The 26,947-nt window shown below is 36.2% G+C and overlaps 1 protein-coding gene across 3 annotated transcripts in view; it reads right to left on the bottom strand.

Moving 5' to 3' along the window:
- Window positions 1-3,033: 3,033 nt before the first annotated feature.
- The window catches only part of LOC117337305 (purine nucleoside phosphorylase-like), a 39,939-nt gene continuing 16,025 nt past the window's right edge, over window positions 3,034-26,947 (bottom strand). The window contains exons 1-6 of one of the 3 annotated variants that reach the window (XM_033898213.1): window positions 24,727-24,897; window positions 16,145-16,320; window positions 11,999-12,102; window positions 9,567-9,742; window positions 8,416-8,609; window positions 4,978-5,180 (exon numbers count right to left, since the gene is read on the bottom strand). In XM_033898213.1, coding sequence (XP_033754104.1) covers window positions 4,978-5,180; window positions 8,416-8,609; window positions 9,567-9,742; window positions 11,999-12,102; window positions 16,145-16,320; window positions 24,727-24,743 — 870 coding nt within the window. In that variant the 5' untranslated portion in view covers window positions 24,744-24,897. Of the gene's footprint in view, window positions 5,181-8,415; window positions 8,610-9,566; window positions 9,743-11,998; window positions 12,103-16,144; window positions 16,321-18,252; window positions 18,670-24,726; window positions 24,898-26,947 lie in introns of those variants that run through there. The other 2 variants (XM_033898214.1, XM_033898212.1) reach the window with 2 other exon arrangements.

Raw genomic sequence — 26,947 nt, 5'->3', positions numbered from 1 at the left:
CATTGACCTACTTTTAAGGTCACAAGGGTCAAAAATGTGAACATTGCGAAATGACTTCTCAATTACCAAGCGACCCAGGTTGACGATATTGGGCCATTAGCATGCTTGGATGTCAAAGTCTGTTCCAATGAACAACATTGACCTACTTTTCAGGTAGAAAAGGTTTAATTGTTAAAATCATTGAATCTCAATAACCAAGACTCTGGGTCAATATATTGGGCTAGTTACATGCCGGGAGGAAACCTTGGGTCCGTCCTATTACTCTTGAATTTGAATGAAGAGGTAATCAAATTACATCATTTACATAATAATGAAGATCAACTTTAATGTTGCCTTAGTAGCAGGTGAACAATTCAGGCCCATTTGGCCTAATATATGAAGCCACATATTAATCAGGTTGTGACTATACAGGACACACGACAGATACTCCTGCTTTCCCTTATACAAAGACTCACTGCATGCTTCCATAGAGGTCAACAATAATGTATAATGTAAACATTCTAAACCTTGCTTCTAACAAAGTTCCGTTACTGGTAATGTAGCTGCTGGTTACATGGGTTGTGTCCCTTAGACCAAGCATAGCAAGCATACCAAGTTGAAAAAGAACACCAACACAAGTTAACAAATGTCTGCTTTAATATAATCTCTTTCACGTGATGATTGTACAATAGTGTGGGGACAAAAAAACACTCAGTAATGCAGCATGCAACGAAATATGTCAAACTTAACTCTCCATGTTACCCACTCATATACATTGTACAAATGTACTAAACAATCCATATCATCACCATACTTAACACAAAACAGTACTTTGCCTTTAACAATATACTTTAATAGATAGCATACCTTGTCATATCCCCTTCCAAACTAATGCTGTACATACCTTACTATCCTCTTCAAACCTGTGTGTCTTCCCCAAACCAAGTTTGTCTCTGGAAGCACCAGATTTGCCTTTTCAATCAACAGGATGCAAACAAATTGACCCAAACTACTGAATAAAATTTTCAAAAAACTAAAGAAAACTGCAAACATTCCATCCCAGATGGAGATGTTCTGGCAAAGACTTTTTTGTGTTGATCAAATAAGGAGGTAGAATACTGTTATCTGTGTTCCCCCAACATATAAATAAACATGTATCTTAATGATTTAAAGATGTCGGTTAAATCTAAACAAGTGTTTTCCATGAATACTAATTCCAACTTGACCGGTTGTATACTGTACAAAAACATTTTTTTTCTACTGCTACAAACAAGTTTAATAGCTTTTGAACACCACTCTGAAAATATTCTATATACCCTGGTAATGACTCCAAAATCTGGTAGTTGTTGAATTTAAACATCAACATTGACAGCGCCATGCAGTCAAGTTTTAATGTATCTCAACTTGAAAGGAAGGTAAAATGAATACAAAAAATAACAAATGTTTCAAAGCAGGTATGCACGACTAATGTCTGAATAAGTAGATGTGATTTGAATACCTGCAGCCAGAAACAGAAGCCCTAAAACCTGATATGTTGACAAACAACTGTAAAGATAATAAAACTGGAAATGAGATTACATCCTGTCTATTTTAAATATAAGTACGAATTTATAACATTAACATAACAATATTACTGTACGAGTACAAATAACAATATCTCTGCATACAAAATAGTTGACATTGCTGATACGGTATAAAGTATTCACTATGTATAGGATAAACCTGAAAAAAAAACGCAATATATAGTAGTTTACTAAAATCCGAATATATTTATTAAACAGCACATAACTTAAAATTATATGGAATGTATAAATTGATGACAAATGTGTTCAATTCAGGTTGAGTTATAAAATACTTTTGTTTCCCAATAATTTAAAAACAAAACAATGTTATCACTAGATTTGGCAATGCCTAATTATCTATACAAACGTAAAGTGTTATAACCACAAGTTTACAGTATTATTATGCTTCAGTACAATGTATGTGGGGTAAAATCAAAACTATATACATACATGTATACTCTTTCTGTTAAGTAACTTAATCTCTCTGTTAAGTAATCCCATGTACAAGAAATACATGATTTTTTGTTTGTAAAAAGTGCTGTAAATATCTCAAAAGAATTCTTCATGTCAATATCAATTTCCATACAAAAATATCTGATGAAATTGAGCCATGGAAGTATGAATGATCTAACCTGGTCATACTTTACAACATGGTGAAAACATTACGAGAGGATACATTTATCCAACACTCCATAAACAAAGAGGAACAAGATCAATATCAATGTATGGTACTAATTAGTCTAAAACGTTGTTACAATTATGTTCACAGATTACAGACCAGCCACTCTCAAACATTACAAATACTTAGTTTAAAATGTTTTTATGATTGTATACAGATAGGCCACTCTCAAACATTACAAATGTGATTCATAGCATGCAATTTTCGAAACTGAAGTTTACCTGCATGAAGCAAAAAAAAATCAGTATGTGAAGAGTTAGAAATAAATAGGATGATAAAGTTTGCATATAAACAGAAATCAGGCTAAAAAAACACTGGTACCCAGCCCTTTCCAGTAATCAGGCTAAAAAAACACTGGTACCCTAAATCCAGCTAACACTGTACCCAGCCCTTTCCAAAACTTATAAACTACAATAATGAGGAGTAAAGACACCAATAAAAATATGCAAGCACTTGAATAGAGCAGAACTTTAAAAAAATTATGTATTTGCAAAAAATACTTGTGAAAAATATGATGAGGTGACATCGCAGCATGCGAATCATGAATGTACAGCATTGCCATGTTTTTATAAAACAGGATGGGTTCTTCATAAGATACATGTGGTATAACTTGTGGTTACAAAGGGTTGCTATTTCTAGAAAAGGCATTTAAAATCTGTTTATCTTTATCTGGCTTTTAGGAGGAGCAGAAAAGAGCAGTACAATATACATGCAATAGGAAACTTTAAAACATCACCATAAAAACAAACACCGTGAACCATTCAACAGCAAACATATTTTGTGTATATCTTTAATTTTTTTCATTAAATCATGTATAGGAAATAATAATGTGACTGACACCGATCACCATCTTTTCACATGACAAGTCACGCTGATCAGTCATTCTCAAGTGACATATAATATACTATTACCTACAACATACATGTGATCATATTTAACATGACCAAGGTATATAATGTACCCACATAAAAGGTCATATATTTCTTACAAAGTTGAACAAATGAATGTAGATGTGTCAGATTCTTAAGTCTGTCAAATTAATGGAGCTAGCTGTCAGGATTATTCCAGTTTCCTATAAAAAAAATACACTATCTTACAAAAGAACCAATGGGCCAGTACTTCACCTGCTATTTATTTACTAATGTAAACATCAAAGTAGGTCACATTCAAATATATCCAGTGAAGAAAATGGAAAATCTTCAGAAAGGCTGAAATTCACTTTTTTATATACTTATATGGAATTAGCTATTTTGTGGGAGTCAAAATGACTGAAAACAGCCAATTGACTGAGGATTTTCATACTGATGATAAAAACATATGCTACCATAACATGTTTTTAGATCAACAGCTTTGATATGTGTCATATTCATAGATTTTATACCTTTTGTTGCAGATGAATTACTTTATTTTATTACTGTGACGGTATCCATGGTAATCTATATACTGACAGTTATTCAACAGCTTTTCAATATTTGAACACACTTGATCCATGCTATCTTGAAAATAAGTCAAGGTTATTATTCTAATTCATTTGAACAAAATGACGGCCCTTCATTCCAGTATGCTAGTGAACTAATATAACATGATTCTAGATAGATAACTTGGTTATTCATAAGTAATTTAATAAACAGCTTGATACTGGAAGGACAAACCAAGAACACCTATACTTTCAGGCAAGTGAGCTATAAAAAAGATGAAATAATTGGAAGTTGTTAATAGATGGACAATAACTGAAGCACTGCTTGTAATTGTTCACCAATACCATAATCAGATAACTAACATTAACAGAAAATTGTATCAAATGTTAACCACGTAATCTATTTTTATAAAACAATTGTAAAATAACTCTCCCTGGCTGAAAATATTGAGTATCAACATATAAGCTTGAGAGATAAAGAGTAGTACATGGATATTTGAGAGATAAAGAGTAGTACATGGATATTTGAAAATAAATTAATTCAGGCAATTAAAAGCAACTATCTCAGTGTATTGAGTAAAAAAAAAAACGATGCTACAACACCACATAAAACATCATTCATGTCCTAAACACAGACAATTGAACATTGGATAAACTACAGATGATTTCAAATTGTCATTATTTTCTAAATGATTAAAATCTGAAAAATTCAATATATAAGAGGTTACCATAACCATCACAAAATACTGTAAATGCATTTATTTTGGTGAACTCAAATTTTAGTGTATAACTTAAACAGATTAGCACAGTAATTAATTGTCAGCACCTACAATATTAATGCTGGTCATAAGATAATTAACTGAAACTGCAATTAGCACAATCCTAATTTAGCAGAAAACATTCAGCGCACTAAAATAAGATCAACACCAAAACTTGTACATTTACAGTAAGCACTGGGGCTTGACGTATATCCATGATTCACCTCCCAACATCACCAGTGTTACTTCCACTGGTCGATGACTTTCACCAATAAAAGCACTTTCAAATACCGGTATCAATAATTTTGGACGTATTAATGATAGTAACAAAGATCTCATACAAAGTAATGACCCATGTATGGTTCATTAATTCTACATTCATCACCACATCTGTATTACTGATGCACTAAAAATCTGTCATAAAACAATGAGTTTTGATCTTAAATTTAATACACCATTCACAAAACAGGTACTTTACAAATGTTTTTATATCTAACTATTCTCATATTCCACAATTCCATGATGTAGGGTGTTGAACACTCCAGGATTTTAATGTTATACATGTACCTAACATTTATGAGATTAAATCTGCAGAGTCTCCAGCATGGCTGCAACAAGTTTTTGTAAGTCCTTGCTACGTAAGGCTCCAGTCTCCAACACCTCTTCGTGGTTGGCGACCTGATCCGCGTCGTATTCCATCACAACTTTGTTGGTGACTAGTGACATCCCAAACACCTCCATTCCACAGTGGGCTGCTACAATCACCTCAGGACAAGTACTCATTCCTAACACAAACATCAAATGTTTTAGGTTATACAGTGGGCTGCCAAAAACACCTCAACTAAGATATTGGTGCAGACAAAATAAATCTGACATGACAGAACACTTAGATCTATAGAAAAATAAAAAATTTTATCCAGAAATACTCATTTCGTCCCATATTGATGTTTATTCCATCTGTATAGCCCCTCACTTCCCCGAAACATATTGGACCAAAAAGTCCAAATATCTTTTGTTTGTGTTTTTCTTCCTAAATAGTTTAAATCAAGAAAACTAAGTATCTTATTTCCCAAAACCTGTTATATTTAATGCAAGAATACTTTTTTTCCACATATTATAATCTATAGACTTTACAGAAGTATATGTTGCATTTTTTTTCCTTTTTTCCTCCATCATGCTCTGAATGGGCGATTAGGCCGATCGACCTATTATTTAACATTGTTTACATGGTCAATAAACATCATTAGCACTGTAGAACTTTTATTGCCATACGCTAACAAAAGAAAAGTATCCTTTTGGCACCTTTACGGGGGGAATGTAAACCCTTCATCTGGGTTAAACAAAAAACATTATCACCTTTACCTTCACCTAACCCTTTACGCCTTGTCACCTTTATACCCTTGTCGACCTTTACCACCGTTATCAAACTTGTTACCCTTATCACCCTTAACACGCTTACACCTTACTACCTTACCCTTATCATCTTTACACCCTTAGCACCTTTACCCTTATCACCTTTACCCTGTCACCTTACCCTTGGCACCTTTAACCATTATCACCTTTACCCTTATCATCTTACCCTATCCTTTACCCTATGTCACCTTTAACCCTTGTTCATCTTTACCCTTGTCACCTTTACCCTTATCACCTTTACCCTTGTCACCTTTACCCTTATCACCTTTACCCTTGTCACCTTTACCCTTATCACCTTTACCCTTATCACCTTTACCCTTATCACCTTTACCCTTATCACCTTTACCCTTATCATCTTTACCCTTATCACCTTTACCCTTATCACCTTTACCCTTATCACCTTTACCCTTGTCACCTTTACCCTTATCACCTTTACCCTTATCACCTTTACCCTTGTCACCTTTACCCTTGTCACCTTACCCTTGTCACCTTTACCCTTATCACCTTTACCCTTGTCACCTTTACCACCTTTACCCTTACCCACCTTTACCCTTGTCACCTTTACCCTTATCACCTTTACCCTTGTCACCTTTACCACCTCTACCCTTGTCACCTTTACCACCTTTACCCTTGTCACCTTTACCACCTTTACCCTTATCACCTTTACCCTTACCACCTTTACCCTTATCATCTTTACCCTTATCACCTTTACCCTTATCACCTTTACCCTTGTCACCTTTACCACCTTTACCCTTGTCACCTTTACCCACCTTTACCTTATCACCTTTACCCTTACCACCTTTACCCTTATCACCTTTACCCTTATCACCTTTACCCTTATCACCTTTACCCTTGTCACCTTTACCCTTATCATCTTTACCCTTATCACCTTTACCCTTATCACCTTTACCCTTGTCACCTTTACCACCTCTACCCTTGTCACCTTTACCACCTTTACCCTTGTCACCTTTACCCTTACCATCTTTACCCTTGTCACCTTTACCACCTTTACCCTTGTCACCTTTACCACCTTTACCCTTATCAACTTTACCCTTATCACCTATACCACCTTTACCCTTGTCACCTTTACCCCTTATCACCTTTACCCTTATCACCTTTACCCTTGTCACCTTTATCACCTTTACCCTTGTCACCTATACCACCTTTACCCTTGTCACCTTTACCACCTTTACCCTTGTCACCTTTACCACCTTTACCCTTGTCACCTTTACCCTTATCACCTTTACCCTTATCACCTTTACCACCTTTATCACCTTTACCCTTATCACCTTTACCATCTTTACCCTTATCACCTTTACCACCTTTACAACCTTTACCCTTATCACCTTTACCCTCACCACCTTTACACCTATCACCTTTACCCTTGTCACCTTTACCCTTGTCACCTTTACCCTTATCACCTTTACCCTTGTCACCTTTACCCTTATCACCTTTACCCTTGTCATCTTTACCCTTATCACCTTTACCCTTGTCACCTTTACCCTTGTCACCTTTACCCTTATCACCTTTACCCTTATCATCTTTACCCTTATCACATTAACCCTTGTCATCTTAACCCTTGTCACCTTTACCCTTATCACCTTTACCCTTGTCACCTTTACCCTTGTCACCTTTACCCTTATCACCTTTACCCTTGTCACCTTTACCCTTATCACCTTTACCCTTATCACCTTTACCCTTGTCACCTTACCCTTGTCACCTTTACCCTTATCACCTTTACCCTTGTCACCTTTACCACCTCTACCCTTGTCACCTTTACCACCTTTACCACCTTTACCCTTGTCACCTTTACCCTTATCACCTTTACCCTTGTCACCTTTACCCTTATCACCTTTACCCTTGTCACCTTTACCCTTGTCACCTTTACCCTTATCACCTTTACCCTTGTCACCTTTACCACCTTTACCACCTTTACCACCCACCCGTCACCTTACCCTACCACCTTACCCAAAACCACCCACCCCTTTTCCCGGGCACACCCCCTTTTACCACCTTGTACCCATCAGCACCCTTATCACCTTACCCAATCACCTTACCCTTGGAAACCGACCAACCGACCACCTTACCCTATCCCCTTACCCGATCACCTTTTAAACCACCACCTTTACCCTTGTCACCTTTACCACCTTTACCTTATCACCTTTACCCTTATCACCTTTACCCTTATCACCTTTACCACCTTTACCCTTGTCACCTTTACCACCTTTACCCTTATCACCTTTACCCTTATCACCTTTACCCTTGTCACCTTTACCCTTGTCACCTTTACCCTTATCACCTTTACATCTGAGAACTTCGTCCTAGAGAGTGGTCAGAAACTCGAGCTGCACTCACGACAGCATTCTACTGTCAGCCATTAACAATCAATGAGGCACACTTTGTAGTGGCTTGGCTGATTTATTTGTCATATAAATGTTCATCACATTTCATAATCAGTCACCATATCTTGTATTAGTTATAGACATATATTTCAAGTAAAATCACTAAGTAGGCAAATATTTTAATACATTTATAAGGGTACCCAGTGTCTATTGTAGAATGTAGAATACTTTGTAACTCCTACGTATACCCGCATCCTGTACTTACCTGTGACATCCACCCCGATCATACTGAGAAATTTGCACTCTGTGACAGTCTCAAAGGAGGGTCCAGCAAGCATGCAGTACACTCCCTCATGAATGTTGAAACCTTCAAATCCAATCGACTTAGCTGTAGCCTTGGCATGGTCACGTAGGCGCTTGGTGTATGCTTTAGAAATGGCCGGAAAACGGGGACCAAACCTTGAAAGAGAAATATATAGGAGAGTAGCTTTAGTTTTGTCATCAAGATAAAATGGGAATGTATGTTCTAAAATAACAGCATCACCGTGCCGGGGCCGAATGATGCATTAATGCATCACGGAAGTAGATTTTTTTCTGCATTTTTTGAAGTGATGATACAACGATTTAAATAATCACGACTGATTCTTACTTGAATGAGATAATGTTTGACAATAAATAATGAAATTGACAATACGCAACAACTTTAAATGTCTAAATTTACGTATAACGTCGAACTTGTTTTAAACTTCTGCTCTCGAGAACTTCCAGTCGGACGGAAAATCACTGCAGAGAGCACCACTTCATGTTGTACTGGCCATTCCAAAATATTTAAAACAGATTTTTTTTTTAAATTGATGTTCCAAGACATATTTGTGCTATTTTATATAAAAGGGGCAACTCCCTAGAAAGGGGGGAAATATGCAAGATCAGTTGAGAAGGCACAACTCCATATCATACTGCCCAGTCCCACAAGATTTTAAAAAAGATCCCATGCAAATTGAGTGAATGTATAGCCAGACCAAATTGAATTCAATTTTCATATAAAAGGGGCATAACTTTCTCAAAAGGTAAAAATGATAAATTACATCATGGGCACAACTCCATGCTTTACTGGCCATTCCCACTAAAAAAAAATTAAATATTAATTAAAAACTGAGAGAATGAAAAGCAAGACAAAATTGTATTCAATTTTTATAATGAAAGGAGCATAACTCTCTAAAAATGCAAAATCTTTAAAGGGGAAGATCTCCAGGTTATTCTGGTCATTCCCACAAAATTTTAAAAGATCTGGGGCTATGATAATCTGATAAACCACTAGCCTGGCATATCAATTTATTGAACGGGTTTAATAAATTCCATATGACCTAGTCACTCATGTAAGATAACCTGTAATGACTGTGCCTTGTGTGGTCTCACCTTTCATCATTCTGTCCATGTAGTGGGTTCATGCCAGCAAATCCGGGCATATTGATGTGGTCCTTTATAATCATTAGGTCTCCTATCTCGTATGACTGATTAATTCCGCCAGCTGCGTTAGTAACAATTAGAATCTTCACACCCATCAGCTTCATCATCCTGATAGGAAGGGCAGTCTGTCAAACCAACGAAAGTGACAAAATTAGTATTGTACTTAGCTTACATGTATCATACACATGTTTGTGCTCCAAACAACTTTTTACACAGACAATCATTAATTGGTGTGTTACATATATATAAATGTACCAAAGGCAGAGTTCAGACCAAACGTTCATATAAAAATATCTGAGAATGTAGGAAGATTGCAATTATATGTAGAGGAGCTAACACAAGTATATTGAGTCTTTTCAAGATCACTACAAGAACACCAAATAATGGTTACAATGTGTGTTCAATATAATGTGCTTCCTCTACAAGAGTCCCATGGGGCCTGTATCGCTCACCTGGATATTCACCAGCACTCTAAGTTTCATGACTCCTATCTCCATATACAGGTATAATACTCATTTGTAAAGTTTGATTAAATTTATCTGATCCAGGGTCATTGTCAAAGATCAAATATATCCTTAACATAATTGGGACCTAAATGGTCTTGAAGTGTGACCAAGTGAAATTGATCTTTGGTCAGCCATCTTTTCTTCATAATGTCAGTTGGCTCAATGATTAATTCCAAGTAAATTCTTTTTTGAAATTTCATCATAAAATGTTTGTTAGTGAAAAGATACCAAATTAGCACTTGACCTTTGATCCAGTGACCTTGACCTTTGGTCAGTTGACTTATTGTTTAAATCTAACAAACTTGCTTCATAATATCATAGCAAAATGTTACTCAGTGAAAAGATGTTTATTTCTGACCAACTGCAACTTCGCTTCATAATCTCATAACAAAATATTCATCAGTGAAAAGATACAAAATTTGACATAACCTTTGCTTCAGTGACCTCTGGTCAGTTGACTCTTTCTTAAATTTTGACCAACTTTGCTTCATATCGTTATGTAAAAGTGTTCACCAGTGAAAAGATACAAAATTTGAAAAATTAAAATATGTGTATACAATTATGGGTAAGCAATAATTGCATACACCTATCTTTAATTGATAGGAGTTGCCAGGGTTGGTGAGCCCTGGGTTCATCTCCCCGAACAATAGTGTTAACGTTGTCCTTACACAGGAGGGCTCTCTCACAGCATCCTGTAGTTATATCAGAATAATAGATATATATATCTAAAATATTCATAAGGGAGTAACCTTTTTGGAAAACAAATGTATACTCTTTTTTTAGCTGTTATGATTAAAGGGGAGTAATTTTTGGGAAAAAATTGCTGAGTAATCAAACAAACGGGAGTAAAATGGTATTATTTAATTTGACCTTGACTTATGGTCATTTGATTTGTTCAATTCAAGCCCAAGCTTTATATATAAAATTAATTCCCCTTCTCACAACGATGCTTCGATCAGGCCAAACATGGACTAAATCCTTTCATTCCTACCTACCGAAGTAGAAGTACTTGATATGTTTCCATTCTTGGGCACTGCCCGGCAGACCCCTCAGGGGCCTAGCACACCTTTTAAACAAAATTGGTTCCCCTTCACCCAAGGATGCAGTGGATGGTGACTCATTTAGTAATTTGATTATAATGGTAGGCAGTGGATGGTGGCTCAATTAGTAATTAGTAATTTGATTATAATGGTAGGCAGTGGATGGTGGCTCAATTAGTAATTAGTAATTTGATTATAATGGTGGGCAGTGGATGGTGGCTCAATTAGTAATTTGATTATAATGGTAGGCAGTGGATGGTGGCTCAATTAGTAATTAGTAATTTGATTATAATGGTAGGCAGTGGATGGTGGCTCAATTAGTAATTAGTAATTTGATTATGATGGTAGGCAGTGGATGGTGGCTCAATTAGTAATTTGATTATAATGGTAGGCAGTGGATGGTGGCTCAATTAGTAATTTGATTATAATGGTAGGCAGTGGATGGTGGCTCAATTAGTAATTAGTAATTTGATTATGATGGTAGGCAGTGGATGGTGGTTCATTTAGTAATTGGTAATTTGATTATGATGGTAGGCAGTGGATGGTGGTTCATTTAGTAATTGGTAATTTGATTATGATGGTAGGCAGTGGATGGTGGTTCATTTAGTAATTGGTAATTTGATTATAATGGTAGGCAGTGGATGGTGGTTCATTTAGTAATTGGTAATTTGATTATGATGGTAGGCAGTGGATGGTGGCTCAATTAGTAATTAGTAATTTGATTATAATGGTAGGCAGTGGATGGTGGTTCATTTAGCAATTGGTAATTTGATTAGAGAGTTAATATTACATATTGTGTTTGCTAGAGGTGATGTCTACTGATCTATATACTTACCTTTTGTATAGTGATTCCTTCATAGAAATGTACACGCCCCTTCATCAGGACCACAGGCTTGCCTCCAAGCTGTCCAAATACCAACTTTCCTGCATGCCCTGGTACTACAATCACAACAATAAAACTTTACAAGTCTAAACTAACTAATATGCCTGAATCTATTATAGCTCATGAATTTATAGTATATAGGAAGTTATCAGATCATAATTCTTACATAATTTCCATTGGTGTACATAGTGATATGAAGAGCTATGTTCGTGACATTGTCACTAAATGATGTCGTTTTATCTGACCTCACTATATTAAGTGTATTGTAATTTTGATGTCATGAAAAGTCATGGACCTCTTTTGGCCCCGCCTAACGCCCCTAGTTAATATCAATATTGCCAAATGGACCCCTTCATGGCCCCAGCGCCCATCAGGCTCTTGGACAGTTACTCCTCCTGATTGATCAATGTAGTTTACAACAATTTGTGTTCTTGTGTTCCATAAAAGGTCAATATACTTATGGTGAATATTAATTAAATTGTTTAAATTAAATTGATGTTTCTTTTTATTTCCCTGAACAATATTTTTTGTCAGGAACATTTGCATGTACTTGTAATGTCACAAGTTTATAGATCCAACCGATAGCGTGGAAATTTGACTCTGAAATTTGATAACACTCTTACCGTTCAACAATAAGAAAAACTTAAATTTAAAACAGAAATATAAGAATTAAACTGCCTTCATAGGAAAGTTATTGTCCTATTATTCTCACAGGAATGCAGACAAATGGAATCAGTTAAGGAAGTATTAGTACAAATTCTATTCAAATTTTTTTGAAAATGGAAATCAAAAAAAAAGAAAATGAAAAATGTCAAGTCAACATATCTGTCTGCCGGTATTAATAATGCAATCACAGTAGGTAGAAGTATGGGAGTACTTCAGACATAATTTAAGGTATAACAGAACTTGAAACCTATGTGCATGCTGACATAACCAGTCAAACGAAACATAGAGACATGGATCAGTACATTTCATTCCCCCCAAAACATTTTCATATACATCAAGTTGAAATATAAAGACAAAGGCGGGAAAATAGGGACCTGAGAATTTTACGCAAATAAGCATGTTATGCAAATATCTGGATTTCGCTTGCACTGCATGTACCAAATGGGTTAATGATATCAATGCATGGAGACTAAGTAGTGTAGACGGTGTAGTCCAGACAAGATAGCAGAAGGATGGATAGAAGAACGAAAGAACAAACTCTAAACTAGCTATGTCACCCTCGGTTCCCGATGGGGGTCTAATAAATATAATCATAAGGGATCCTATAATCAACTAGAATTGGTAAGCATGATTAATATCGCCACCTTGGTAATATTGGATATCTAAATATTCCTAATTCTTACTATTGTAAGGCTATGATTCTTTTTTATACTTTTGTATATTACGACTTTGTATATTTTAACATGTGCTAATGGGCAATATGGCCCACAGTTAATAAAGAAATTGAAATTGACCCTGAATCTACTTTTGTATGCCTTTTTACCCCAAGGTATAAATAATTGATGAGGTCTTTTCATCCTATTCATATATATACATGGGCCCTGTGTGGGGACATTATTTATATTTTGAAGGCTGACCCCAAGGCCCAAACCTTGGCAGCCTTCCAATGTATACATGTCTGGGGGATAAATATGTTGTTTTTGTGAAAAAAAATGAATATTACAAGCATTGTATATTGTTGCCCTTCTACAACTTTGGGGACCTGCGGTAGAAGCCACAGGCTGCAAAATTTTGACAGGTCAAACAGGAGACAAGACAGAATGTGGAGTCTGTGATTGTGGTTTGAGTACTGTAGCCACTATTCAGTAAAGAATACAGGCGACTAGACAGAATATGGAGTCTGTCATTGTGGTTTGAGTACTGTAGCCACTATTCAGTAAAGAATACAGGCGACAAGACAGAATGTGGAGTCTGTCATTGTGGTTTGAGTACTGTAGCCACTATTCAGTAAAGAATACAGGTGACAAGACAGAATATGGAGTCTGTGATTGTGGTTTGAGTACTGTAGCCACTATTCAGTAAAGAATACAGGCGACAAGACAGAATATGGAGTCTGCAGTGATTGTGGTTTGAGTACTAGCCACTATTCAGTAAAGAATACAAGTCTAGTTAACCAGAGGTCCCCAGATCTAATTACATATCTAGAGGCAAAGAAAAATGAATAAATATAGTCTGAATTATTCTGACCATCTATCTATCCGCTGTTACAGTAATGAACTAGGCCATCATCTTGTACAGGTTTGTACATGTACAGCACACAAGGCAGACTAGATCAATACAGGGATACAGGTGTTAATGGCAGCAGGAGTAATTATCTATCATCATATGCCAACAGTGGATACAATCTATAGTTCACCACTGCTATCACTACCTGCTGTCAGGTGAGCCTAATGGGAATCAGTCTTGGTTTTTTTCTATTTGGTGCGACAAAATATCAATCTCAGGTATCAAGATTTTTAATCACACTGAGAAGGGAGAGGCCTAGGGGAATATATGGCAGACTCAGCGCAATGTGACATCTCTAGTCATGATCACTGAACCATAAATATGGCAGACTCAGCACAATGTGACATCTCTAGTCACTGAACCATAAATATGGCAGACTCAGCACAATGTGACATCTCTAGTCATGATCACTGAACCATAAATATGGCAGACTCAGCACAATGTGACATCTCTAGTCACTGAACCATAAATATGGCAGACTCAGCACAATGTGACATCTCTAGTCATGATCACTGAACCATAAATATGGCAGACGCAGCACAATGTGACATCTCCAGTCATGATCAATGAACCATGAATATGACAGACTCTGCCCAATGTGACATCTCCAGTCAATGAACCATGAATATGGCCGACTCTGCCCAATGTGACATCTCCAGTCAATGACCCATGAATATGGCCGACTCTGCCCAATGTGACATCTCCAGTCAATGAACCATGAATATGACAGACTTTGCCCAATGTGACATCTCCAGTCAATGAACCATGAATATGGCAGACTCTGCAGTCTGACATCTCCAGTCAATGACCCATGAATATGGCCGACTCTGCCCAATGTGACATCTCCAGTCAATGAACCATGAATATGACAGACTTTGCCCAATGTGACATCTCCAGTCAGTGAACCATGAATATGGCAGACTCTGCAGTCTGACTTCTCCAGTCAATGAACCATGAATATGGCAGACTCTGCAGTCTGACATCTCCAGTCATCAATATGCTTGTGAAGGAATTGAGATTTTGTTAGTCTCCATTAAAAATATATACATGTATAATTCAAATTTATACAATATTGAATCCCCAATATTGCCTTTGCATCATGATTCTTCCTGGTCTGATTAAATTTTCCACAACAGTAGAAAGCAGTTTTTAAAGAAATGAGATAGTGGACAAATGAAAGAATTATGAGATGTATCATTACTGCATGAACTGTTCCTCAGACCAGGTATGTTTAAAATAAGGCATGCCTATGACTATACATAAATAAACACATTAATTAAGACAAAGTAAGTTCGAGAGACATGGAAGAGTGAGTATTATGTAAATCAGATTAAGGCTATAAAGAAATCCATTTTGCTTTAAATTCTTGGGCAACTTGACTCCTTTACAAACCTTAATTTAAATCATTCAGAATTCTGTTGATAATTTTTGCAATGAAATAGAGCATCCTCTTAATCATGTAAAGTACATTAGAAAAAAAACCCACACAGATAAGTCCACTTATGCCATACATACTTAATCATGGGGAAAAAACACGGAAATAAACCAGCTAGTATCAATTCTATACTAGTAAGTTATATAATCATTATTCCTCAGATAAATACACATGAACTGTTTGTACAGGTACTTGACATTAAAAATATCTTCATAAATGACAGTCATTTCATGGGAACTGACACAACCAGTTACTAAAGCATATCCAAGAAACCTAATTAAGTTACATAACACGTACATTTGTATAAATCATACAGGTAAACATCATGTGTATAATGTTCTACTACATAACTAGCTATATAGCTACTTGTAATATGCCCTCCGGTTTACTTGCGCACTCTTGCACTAGTTTTTGACATAGTGATATTTTACCTGTACTGACAGGGAACCCTGGTATTTCTTCATACCCCATGATCTCAGTGTCCTTTACCATGTTGGCTAGTTCTCCCAGCCCTGATCCACAAATGATTCCCACCACTGGCCGACACTTGATCTTGGCCATTATATCATCTGCCAACTTTTTTGCTTCCTCATAGCTGGCTGCAGCACTTCAAAAGATAAAAACAACAAACTTTGATTGAAGATGTTACATTACTGACAGCATATACATGGTTTCTAACAAAAACACATAAAATAGCATTATACAAATTTCACTTATCATCACTAACAAATGAAAACAAAAAACAACAGCATCCCAATAATGATTGTTAAATTACACTAAGACCGTGGGTCACATACAAAATATAGAAGAGAGGCATGAAAAAAATTCTTTGTGACACATGTACATGTACAATTAGAAGCTCAAACTTTGGAAAGTGGAAATAACATAACTAGATAACTTTTTGAAGTGTATGTAAATATTTCAAAGTTAATAACTAAAGTTGTTGTATTTCACCAGCTTATTTCAGTATTTATAAAACTCATATTGTATGTCTGTACTGACCAGATGTTCTACATTTGTATTCAGCATTAATCTGGGATATCATTATAAACATGAGGCCCATCACCAGGGCCTTAACAGTCATCTGACTCTAAAGACCCTTATACTATTGTAGTACACATACTCTGTAGCAAGTATAGTGGCACTGTTAGTCATGGATCCCACTGGTGGAACTTGAGAAGAAATTTGAAATCGGTTCTGTTATTCAGGAAAACCATGATTGCGCAATCATGTTCTGAAATGGCCACCTTGGTTGCCATGTCAAAGTTTTTATGAGGCTGAAAAATAACAACACTTTGTTGGCTCCCCTTCCTTAACATTCTCGCCAATGTCCTGGAACTGGAGAAGACGTTAAAATGTGTTTTTCAAGATGGCTACCATGGCAGCCATCTTGAATTTCAAATTGACCTGAAAAATAACAACACTTGGTCAGGACCATCTCAAAATCATTTCAGGTAAGTTAGAGCTGAATCCCACTGGTGGAACTGGAGAAGAAGACGTTTGAAATAGGTATTGTTCAGATGTGCAATCATGTTATAAAATGGCCTCCGTGGCTGTCATGTCGAAGTTTTTACGAGGCCGAAAAATAACAACTTTGTTGGCTTCCCTTCCTTAACATCCTCACCAACTTCCAGCTGAATGGCATCAGTGGAACTAGAGAAGTTTGATGTGTGTTTTTCAAGATGGCTACCATGGCGGCCATCTCGGATTTTAAACTGATGCAGAAAATAACATCACTTGGTCAGGAACATCTCAGGATCATTCTAGGCAAGTTTCAGCTCAGTCCCACCATTGGAACTTGAGAAGAAGTTTGAAATGGGAAAAGTTAAAATTTACACAAGGCAGACGGCACACGACGCACAATGACGGATATGAAGCATGATGACTATAGGTCATCCTGACCCTTTGGGTCAGATGACCTAAATATGCTTTTTTACCAACTTGGAAAAGCAAAAGGGTAAATAGGCCATCCTCCAATTCTTCGTTAGCTAATTATACTCCTAAATAGCTTTTAATCATCACAGAATAGCCCTTAATTTAGTTGACTTAAGCTTGGAGCCTGATATAGGGCATTCATCAAAGTCAATGGAAAGGAATTGAAGGTTTTTCAGTGTGTCAGCTGACAAGAACATAATTCACAAAATGTAAAGATAACCATGTTGAATATTCAACAGACAGCTATATAAATGAAAGCATGATATACATAAATGAATCTTTGATCTGAAATTTAAATTCAAATACGACGTATACATACATGTATACGTACCAATCATATGGACATCAGTCTCATCATATCACCATATCTAGTGTGCTTAAATCAATTCTTTACTGTACACTTACATGTAGATGTTATTAATTCAGCCAAACAACCCAGAATAAACATGAGCATGTACAAATCAAAGGAAAAAAATTGATAGATTATCTTGATCAGTTCTGCCGGGGTTGATCTCTCGACAGTTTTATGATAATTACTTTTATGATGCTGCATCATGTCAGTAAAATGGAAACATTAAAGTATACAAATGTTAGCTGAATTTACCCGTTTACTGTGTCCATGTCGATACTCCAGTTGTTACACAGTTTGATCCTACTACTTCAATAGCACAGCAGAAATAGCAATCAATATTGACAATAATATACAGGCCGTTAACTGGCTTCTGTATCACGATTTCAACAATATTGTCAATATAAATATCAGTCGACTCACTCCGGACAAAACCAATCTTATTCCTTTTATACAAATATAGGTGTGGTAATTTACTGTTTAACTTGCTGATGCAACATCTAATAATACAATGACGGATGTTTCAAAGAAATCAAGATGTTATAGAGCAGATCGACCCAGAAGGGCTAGTGCAAGTCCAAGTATAGGTCAGATCTATTTCACAGTTCCTCGGTTTATAAATGTTGTTCATATTGTCATCACTTCATAAAACTGTCAGCACCAACAATAGATATTTTATATAAAATTAATGTCACACACTGTAAGCCTGCTACCACCATAAAATAACAAAACTAAATTAGATTTCATTTGTTCTCCTGTTATGAATCTCCGGAACTACATCAATATTGACCCTGAATATTGGAGCCCAGCCAACAAAGTTTTAACATTCCTGTACAAACACACCTCCAGTATTGACCAATCAGACAGTCTGAAATTGACACACCTACTAACTATTAATAGCAGTACATGCTGATTAAAATCGGGAATTACCACAGTCTAACCTTACACAGATTAGGAGATACAATAACTGCTGGACCAGTATATCTAGAAATGTCCTGAGTCATTTGACAGATCTACAAGTTTAATAAACTTTATCTGTCCATAAAGTTGTTAGTACTATAAATGTAAAGAGGGATTGACGACACATTTAGCTACCGTAGTAAAGATTCTACCAGGTTTTCTCATCTATTTCAAATTTGAAATGTCAACAGGTATGGACAAATAGTTTCACAGTCACTGTATATGTTAAGTTCAAGTTTTAAAATGAGAGATTGAGAAATTTAAACAGCTCACACATTCAAGAGGAACAATATTTGATAATCACGACATAACACAGAAGCATGCCATACTCAAATGTTTTGCCCTATCATTCTGACAGAAGCATGCCATACTCAAATGTTTTGCCCCATCATTCTGACAGAAGCATGCCATACTCAAATGTTTTGCCCTATCATTCTGACAGAAGCATGCCATACTCAATGTTTTGCCCTATCATTCTGACAGAAGCATGCCATGCTCAAATATTTTGCCCTATCATTCTGACAGAAGCATGCCATGCTCAAATATTTTGCCCATCATTCTGACAGAAGCATGCCATGCTCAAATATTTTGCCCTATCATTCTGACAGAAGCATGCCATGCTCAAATGTTTTGCCCTATCATTCTGACAGAAGCATGCCATACTCAAATATTTTGCCCTATCATTCTGACAGAAGCATGCCATGCTCAAATGTTTTGCCCTATCATTCTGACAGAATTCGAAGCATGCCATACTCAAATGTTTTGCCTTATCATTCTGACAGAAGCATGCCATACTCAAATGTTTTGCCCTATCATTCTGAGAGAAGCATGCCATACTCAAATGTTTTGCCCTATCATTCTGACAGAAGCATGCCATACTCAAATGTTTTGCCTTATCATTCTGACAGAAGCATGCCATACTCAAATGTTTTGCCCTATCATTCTGACAGAAGCATGCCATACTCAAATGTTTTGCCCTATCATTCTGACAAAGATAAAATAGCACAACAATGTATTTTAGGTTATACACTGTTTCTTAGCTGCAAACTCAATTTTTAAAATATGTATCATCATGACGACACATGAAACTCATTTTATATCTAATAAAGAGCAGAGATACCTGTGGGATATACTGGCCAAAAGTGAAAACAAAAGAGAAAAGGGTATTGTTTCCTGTTACAACAGGGATAACAAATCCACTTGAAGACAATCTCCAATTCAGCACCATGTCCTAATTCATTCTCCATTAGATTATACATTAGTATACATTCCTCAGTACAGTATATAGATCCCTACACAGTATATATAGATCCCTACACAGTATATATAGATCCCTACACAGTATATATACATTCCTCAGTACAGTATATAGATCCCTACACAGTATATATAGATCCCTACACAGTATATAGATCCCTACACAGTATATATAGATCCCTACACAGTATATATAGATCCCTACACAGTATATAGATCCCTACACAGTATATATAGATCCCTACACAGTATATATAGATCCCTACACAGTATATAGATCCCTACACAGTATATATAGATCCCTACACAGTATATATAGATCCCTACACAGTATATATAGATCCCTACACAGTATATATAGATCCCTACACAGTATATATACATTCCTCAGTACAGTATATAGATCCCTACACAGTATATAGATCCCTACACAGTATATATAGATCCCTACACAGTATATATAGATCCCTACACAGTATATAGATCCCTACACAGTATATATAGATCCCTACACAGTATATATAGATCCCTACACAGTACAGATTCCCTACACAGTATATAGATCCCTACACAGTATATAGATCCCTACACAGTATATAGATCCCTACACAGTATATAGATCCCTACACAGTATATATAGATCCCTACACAGTATATATAGATCCCTACACAGTATATATAGATCCCTACACAGTACAGATTCCCTACACAGTACAGATTCCCTACACAGTTCAGATTCCCTACACAGTACAGATTCCCTACACAGTATATAGATCCCTACACAGTATATATAGATCCCTACACAGTATATATAGATCCCTACAGTATATATAGATCCCTACACAGTATATATAGATCCCTACACAGTATATATACAGTGTTCCAGCTAGGTCGGGTTAGCAGGGCGCGGCGCCCTGCCCCTATTTCAAAGTTAGAAATGCGCCCCACCCCTTTTCCTGTAGTACTGCCCTTTTTCTAAGTGTCATTGATGCTCATTCTATTTGTCTCTTATGAATCAGGTCATATGTAATGCATGGATGTACTTAAATTGTCCTGTAAAATAAGGTAGAAGATAGATAGGCCCGGAAAAAATGTCGCGCACAAAAATGCCCTTTTTTTTAGGCAGCGCCCTGCCCTTTTCAAATCCTAGCTGGAACACTGATATAGATCCCTACACAGTATATATAGATCCCTACACAGTATATAGATCCCTACACAGTATATATAGATCCCTACACAGTATATAGATCCCTACACAGTATATATAGATCCCTACACAGTATATATAGATCCCTACACAGTATATATAGATCCCTACACAGTATATATAGATCCCTACACAGTATATATAGATCCCTACACAGTATATATAGATCCCTACACAGTATATAGATCCCTACACAGTATATATAGATCCCTACACAGTATATATAGATCCCTACACAGTATATATAGATCCCTACACAGTATATATAGATCCCTACACAGTATATATAGATCCCTACACAGTATATATAGATCCCTACACAGTATATAGATCCCTACACAGTATATATAGATCCCTACACAGTATATATAGATCCCTACACAGTATATATAGATCCCTACACAGTATATATAGATCCCTACACAGTATATATAGATCCCTACACAGTACAGATTCCCTACACAGTATATATAGATCCCTACACAGTATATATAGATCCCTACACAGTATATATAGATCCCTACACAGTATATATAGATCCCTACACAGTATATATAGATCCCTACACAGTATATATAGATCCCTACACAGTATATATAGATCCCTACACAGTATATATAGATCCCTACACAGTATATATAGATCCCTACACAGTATATATAGATCCCTACACAGTATATAGATCCCTACACAGTATATATAGATCCCTACACAGTATATATAGATCCCTACACAGTATATATAGATCCCTACACAGTATATATAGATCCCTACACAGTAGATCCCTACACAGTATATATAGATCCCTACACAGTACAGATTCCCTACACAGTATATATAGATCCCTACACAGTATATATAGATCCCTACACAGTATATATAGATCCCTACACAGTATATATAGATCCCTACACAGTATATATAGATCCCTACACAGTATATATAGATCCCTACACAGTATATAGATCCCTACACAGTATATATAGATCCCTACACAGTATATATAGATCCCTACACAGTATATATAGATCCCTACACAGTATATATAGATCCCTACACAGTATATATAGATCCCTACACAGTATATATAGATCCCTACACAGTACAGATTCCCTACACAGTATATATAGATCCCTACACAGTATATATAGATCCCTACACAGTATATATAGATCCCTACACAGTATATATAGATCCCTACACAGTATATATAGATCCCTACACAGTATATAGATCCCTACACAGTATATATAGATCCCTACACAGTATATATAGATCCCTACACAGTATATATAGATCCCTACACAGTATATATAGATCCCTACACAGTATATATAGATCCCTACACAGTATATATAGATCCCTACACAGTATATATAGATCCCTACACAGTATATATAGATCCCTACACAGTATATATAGATCCCTACACAGTATATAGATCCCTACACAGTATATATAGATCCCTACACAGTATATATAGATCCCTACACAGTATATATAGATCCCTACACAGTATATATAGATCCCTACACAGTACAGATTCCCTACACAGTATATATAGATCCCTACACAGTATATATAGATCCCTACACAGTACAGATTCCCTACACAGTATATAGATCCCTACACAGTACAGTATATAGATCCCTACACAGTACAGATTCCCTACACAGTATATAGATCCCTACACAGTATATAGATTCCTACACAGTACAGTATATAGATCCCTACACAGTACAGATTCCCCACACAGTATATAGATCCCTACACAGTATATAGATCCCTACACAGTATATAGATCCCTACACAGTACAGTATATAGATCCCTACACAGTACAGATTCCCTACACAGTATATAGATCCCTACACAGTATATAGATTCCCTACACAGTACAGATTCCCTACACAGTACAGATTCCCTACACAGTATATAGATCCCTACACAGTACAGTATATAGATCCCTACACAGTACAGATTCCCTACACAGTACAGATTCCCTACACAGTACAGATTCCCTACACAGTATATAGATCCCTACACAGTATATATAGATTCCCTACACAGTTCAGATTCCCTACACAGTACAGATTCCCTACACAGTACAGATTCCCTACACATATATAGATTCCCTACACAGTTCAGATTCCCTACACAGTACAGATTCCCTACACAGTACAGATTCCCTACACAGTTCAGATTCCCTACACAGTATATAGATCCCTACACAGTATATATAGATTCCCTACACAGTTTAGATTCCCTACACAGTTCAGATTCCCTACACAGTTCAGATTCCCTACAGAGTTTAGATTCCCTACACAGTACAGATTCCCTACACAGTACAGATTCCCTACACAGTATATATAGATTCCCTACACAGTACAGATTCCCTACACAGTACAGATTCCCTACACAGTTCAGATTCCCTACACAGTATATATAGATTCCCTACACAGTTTAGATTTCCTACACAGTTCAGATTCCCTACACAGTTCAGATTCCCTACAGAGTTTAGATTCCCTACACAGTTCAGATTCCCTACACAGTACAGATTCCCTACACAGTACAGATTCCCTACACAGTTCAGATTCCCAACACAGTATATATAGATTCCCTACACAGTACAGATTCCCTACACAGTTCAGATTCCCTACACAGTTCAGATTCCCTACACAGTACAGATTCCCTACACAGTTCAGATTCCCTACACAGTATATATATATTCCCCACACAGTATATATATATTCCCTACACAGTTTAGATTCCCTACACAGTTCAGATTCCCTACACAGTTCAGATTCCCTACACAGTACAGATTCCCTACACAGTTCAGATTCCCTACACAGTACAGATTCCCTACACAGTACATTTTGTATATAGATCCCTACACAGTACAGATTCCCTACACAGTATATAGATCCCTACACAGTTCAGATTCCCTACACAGTACAGATTCCCTACACAGTACAGATTCCCTACACAGTACAGATTCCCTACACAGTACAGATTCCCTACACAGTTCAGATTCCCTACACAGTACAGATTCCCTACACAGTATATATATATTCCCTACACAGTATATATATATTCCCTACACAGTATATATATATTCCCTACACAGTATATATAGATTCCCTATACACAATTCAGATTCCTTAACAGTTCAGATCCCGTTTAAAGTTCCATTGTAATGAAAAATGCTGTCTTGCTATGCCTGATCAAACATACTCTGAATGTACATTTCCATACATAATTCAAAGTAGAACACAAAATTATTTCAAGATTTTAGAAATGAACCTACCCAAGCATTCCGCTCATTGTGAAATGACGTCTCGAATCCTGTAGTAGAAAACTGATATAGGTATTTTGAACTCCCAAATACGCTGATGTAATCCCAGTTGATCGTCACCCACTGACACTGTATTGTGTGTACCTGCTCAACAGTACTTACATACTCACCTTGTTCCGAGCTTTGCTGATATTTATATATACATGCAGTACTAAGGGTTTATGGCCTGTCACAACTTCCATATACACATGTGATCTTTATATATGTACACACATGTACAGTACCAAACAGACATTGGTCATTTTTAATCATATGTACAAATATTTTCCATTCAGTTATCATAAAGTACTATCTTAGATTCATCTCCTTTTCAAATCACTTAGCAGGATTGTTGTGATAAATAACAACCCAACTTCACAAAAGGATTAATTTACCATGAAACCAAATAGAAGCCATGCATGTACATACACTATTGAAAGGATTCCGAACACCAACAATTTACTAGAACTGCCACTGGCGGACTTAACCCCTCCTCAATCCACCCTTTTAGTAGCGCCTATAGACAAACGAAGGGGCATGATCAAGTGCCATCAAAATAAGATGATCAGAACAGTATAAGCACAGATGTACAACTTCAATGTGATTTCCCTTTATATATACAAACTAAGTACCTGGTAGAATTAACTTCCATATATGAAGAGTATTTGACTAAACCGTATCAGGTATTGAGAAGAAGATTTTTGAATTTTCAATCAATCTAACACATTTTGCCCTACTGCTAATATAATGAATTAAGACCTCTCAGAGGTGGGGACAATATAATTCACAATTTTGGTTATCCATTGGCCATGGCAGGTTTCTGCAAAATTTTGTTGCAATTTGTAAGTCGAAAATGTAAATTTTTTATGAATGCACATATCACACTGCATGCTGGACGACGATGGACAAAAGGCAATTGCAATAGGTCACTTGATCGGTCAGTGCAGGTACATACATATGTACATGGAACTCCAGTATAGAAATTGTTGGAGGTTTTGCAATTGTCTGGACTTTTAGTTTCAGGCTTCAATCCAAGTAAAAGGGTAGTTCTGGCTTCAACTCTAGTGAAAGGGTATAACTTCATAAATACTAACAAAAAATTAGCCCAGTACACAACTCAATGGCATGATAAATATAACTGGTTCACAAAGTTTTGATGGAAACTGTAGAGACAAAAAGGACAGAAAACTTAGTTGTGGGGGTATAAAATGCTGCTTGTTTAGCAGGATATTTATCAAGTGATGTTTGGTTGAACAATTTCATTTTCCCATGAATAGTTTTTAACCTTGACAGTATTAATTCATTTATTGTAATAACTAGGTGTCAGCATTTTACTAAAACATCTTTAAGGTCATTTACGGTAATTTTACATTCGAACATCTGATCACTCCGTTTTTCATTTCCAATTTCTCTTAAACAAACCTGTAATGTATGGCCATTTCAAATTTAATATGTGGCCTTTCAGCTTGAATACAAGTTTGGTTTGTATATATATTATAATGATTTCTATTTTGACTTGTGATATCTTTCAAATTATACATCATGAAGTCTAATAGTTGTTTTGAATTCCAGACAAGCCTCTCGGCTTACACATGTCTACAGTATGTCTATATAGTTATACCTTACTAGCATCGATACATTTACAGTTCTTAAAAACATTAATAAACCATAAACTGGGTACATGTTTCACCAGTTTAAGACAAGATCTATTTAGTAGTGAAATGGTGATATATTGAAACAAAATCACTCCAAATTAATGAACATTGCCTTATCTAACTGTTATCAAGCATGGTAGTGAAATGGAAGAAATTGTAATGGCATCATATGCTGCATGTAATGTCAAGCCATAAAGGAAACTGCTGGGAGCAATTAATAGCATTAGACTGATATATGTATGGACAGTGTATGATATTGATACTAAATTACCAGTTAGTGTATGCCTGAACATGGTTTAATCACAGGGGCAGTTTGAAGGTGACTAATATATATAAGTGTGAAGCAGCTAGCAGATCTAGACTATAGCTGCAGCTATCACACTGATTAATTACAGGATGTTGTCTTCAATCACACATCAATCTGTCGTGCTTATAACTGATTAATGGTCATTCAACTTGAACAGCTTAGGCCATGTGTTTTAAAACTTTCACAAAAATATACAGAAAAGTGTGTATAAGAAGGAAATTAACTTCAATAT

The sequence above is a fragment of the Pecten maximus genome, chromosome 11, assembly GCF_902652985.1.
Source record: "Pecten maximus chromosome 11, xPecMax1.1, whole genome shotgun sequence".
Lineage (NCBI taxonomy): Eukaryota > Metazoa > Mollusca > Bivalvia > Pectinida > Pectinidae > Pecten > Pecten maximus.
The sequence above is the reverse complement of the archived record's forward strand: the minus strand, read 5'-3'. Positions and strand labels throughout refer to the sequence as shown.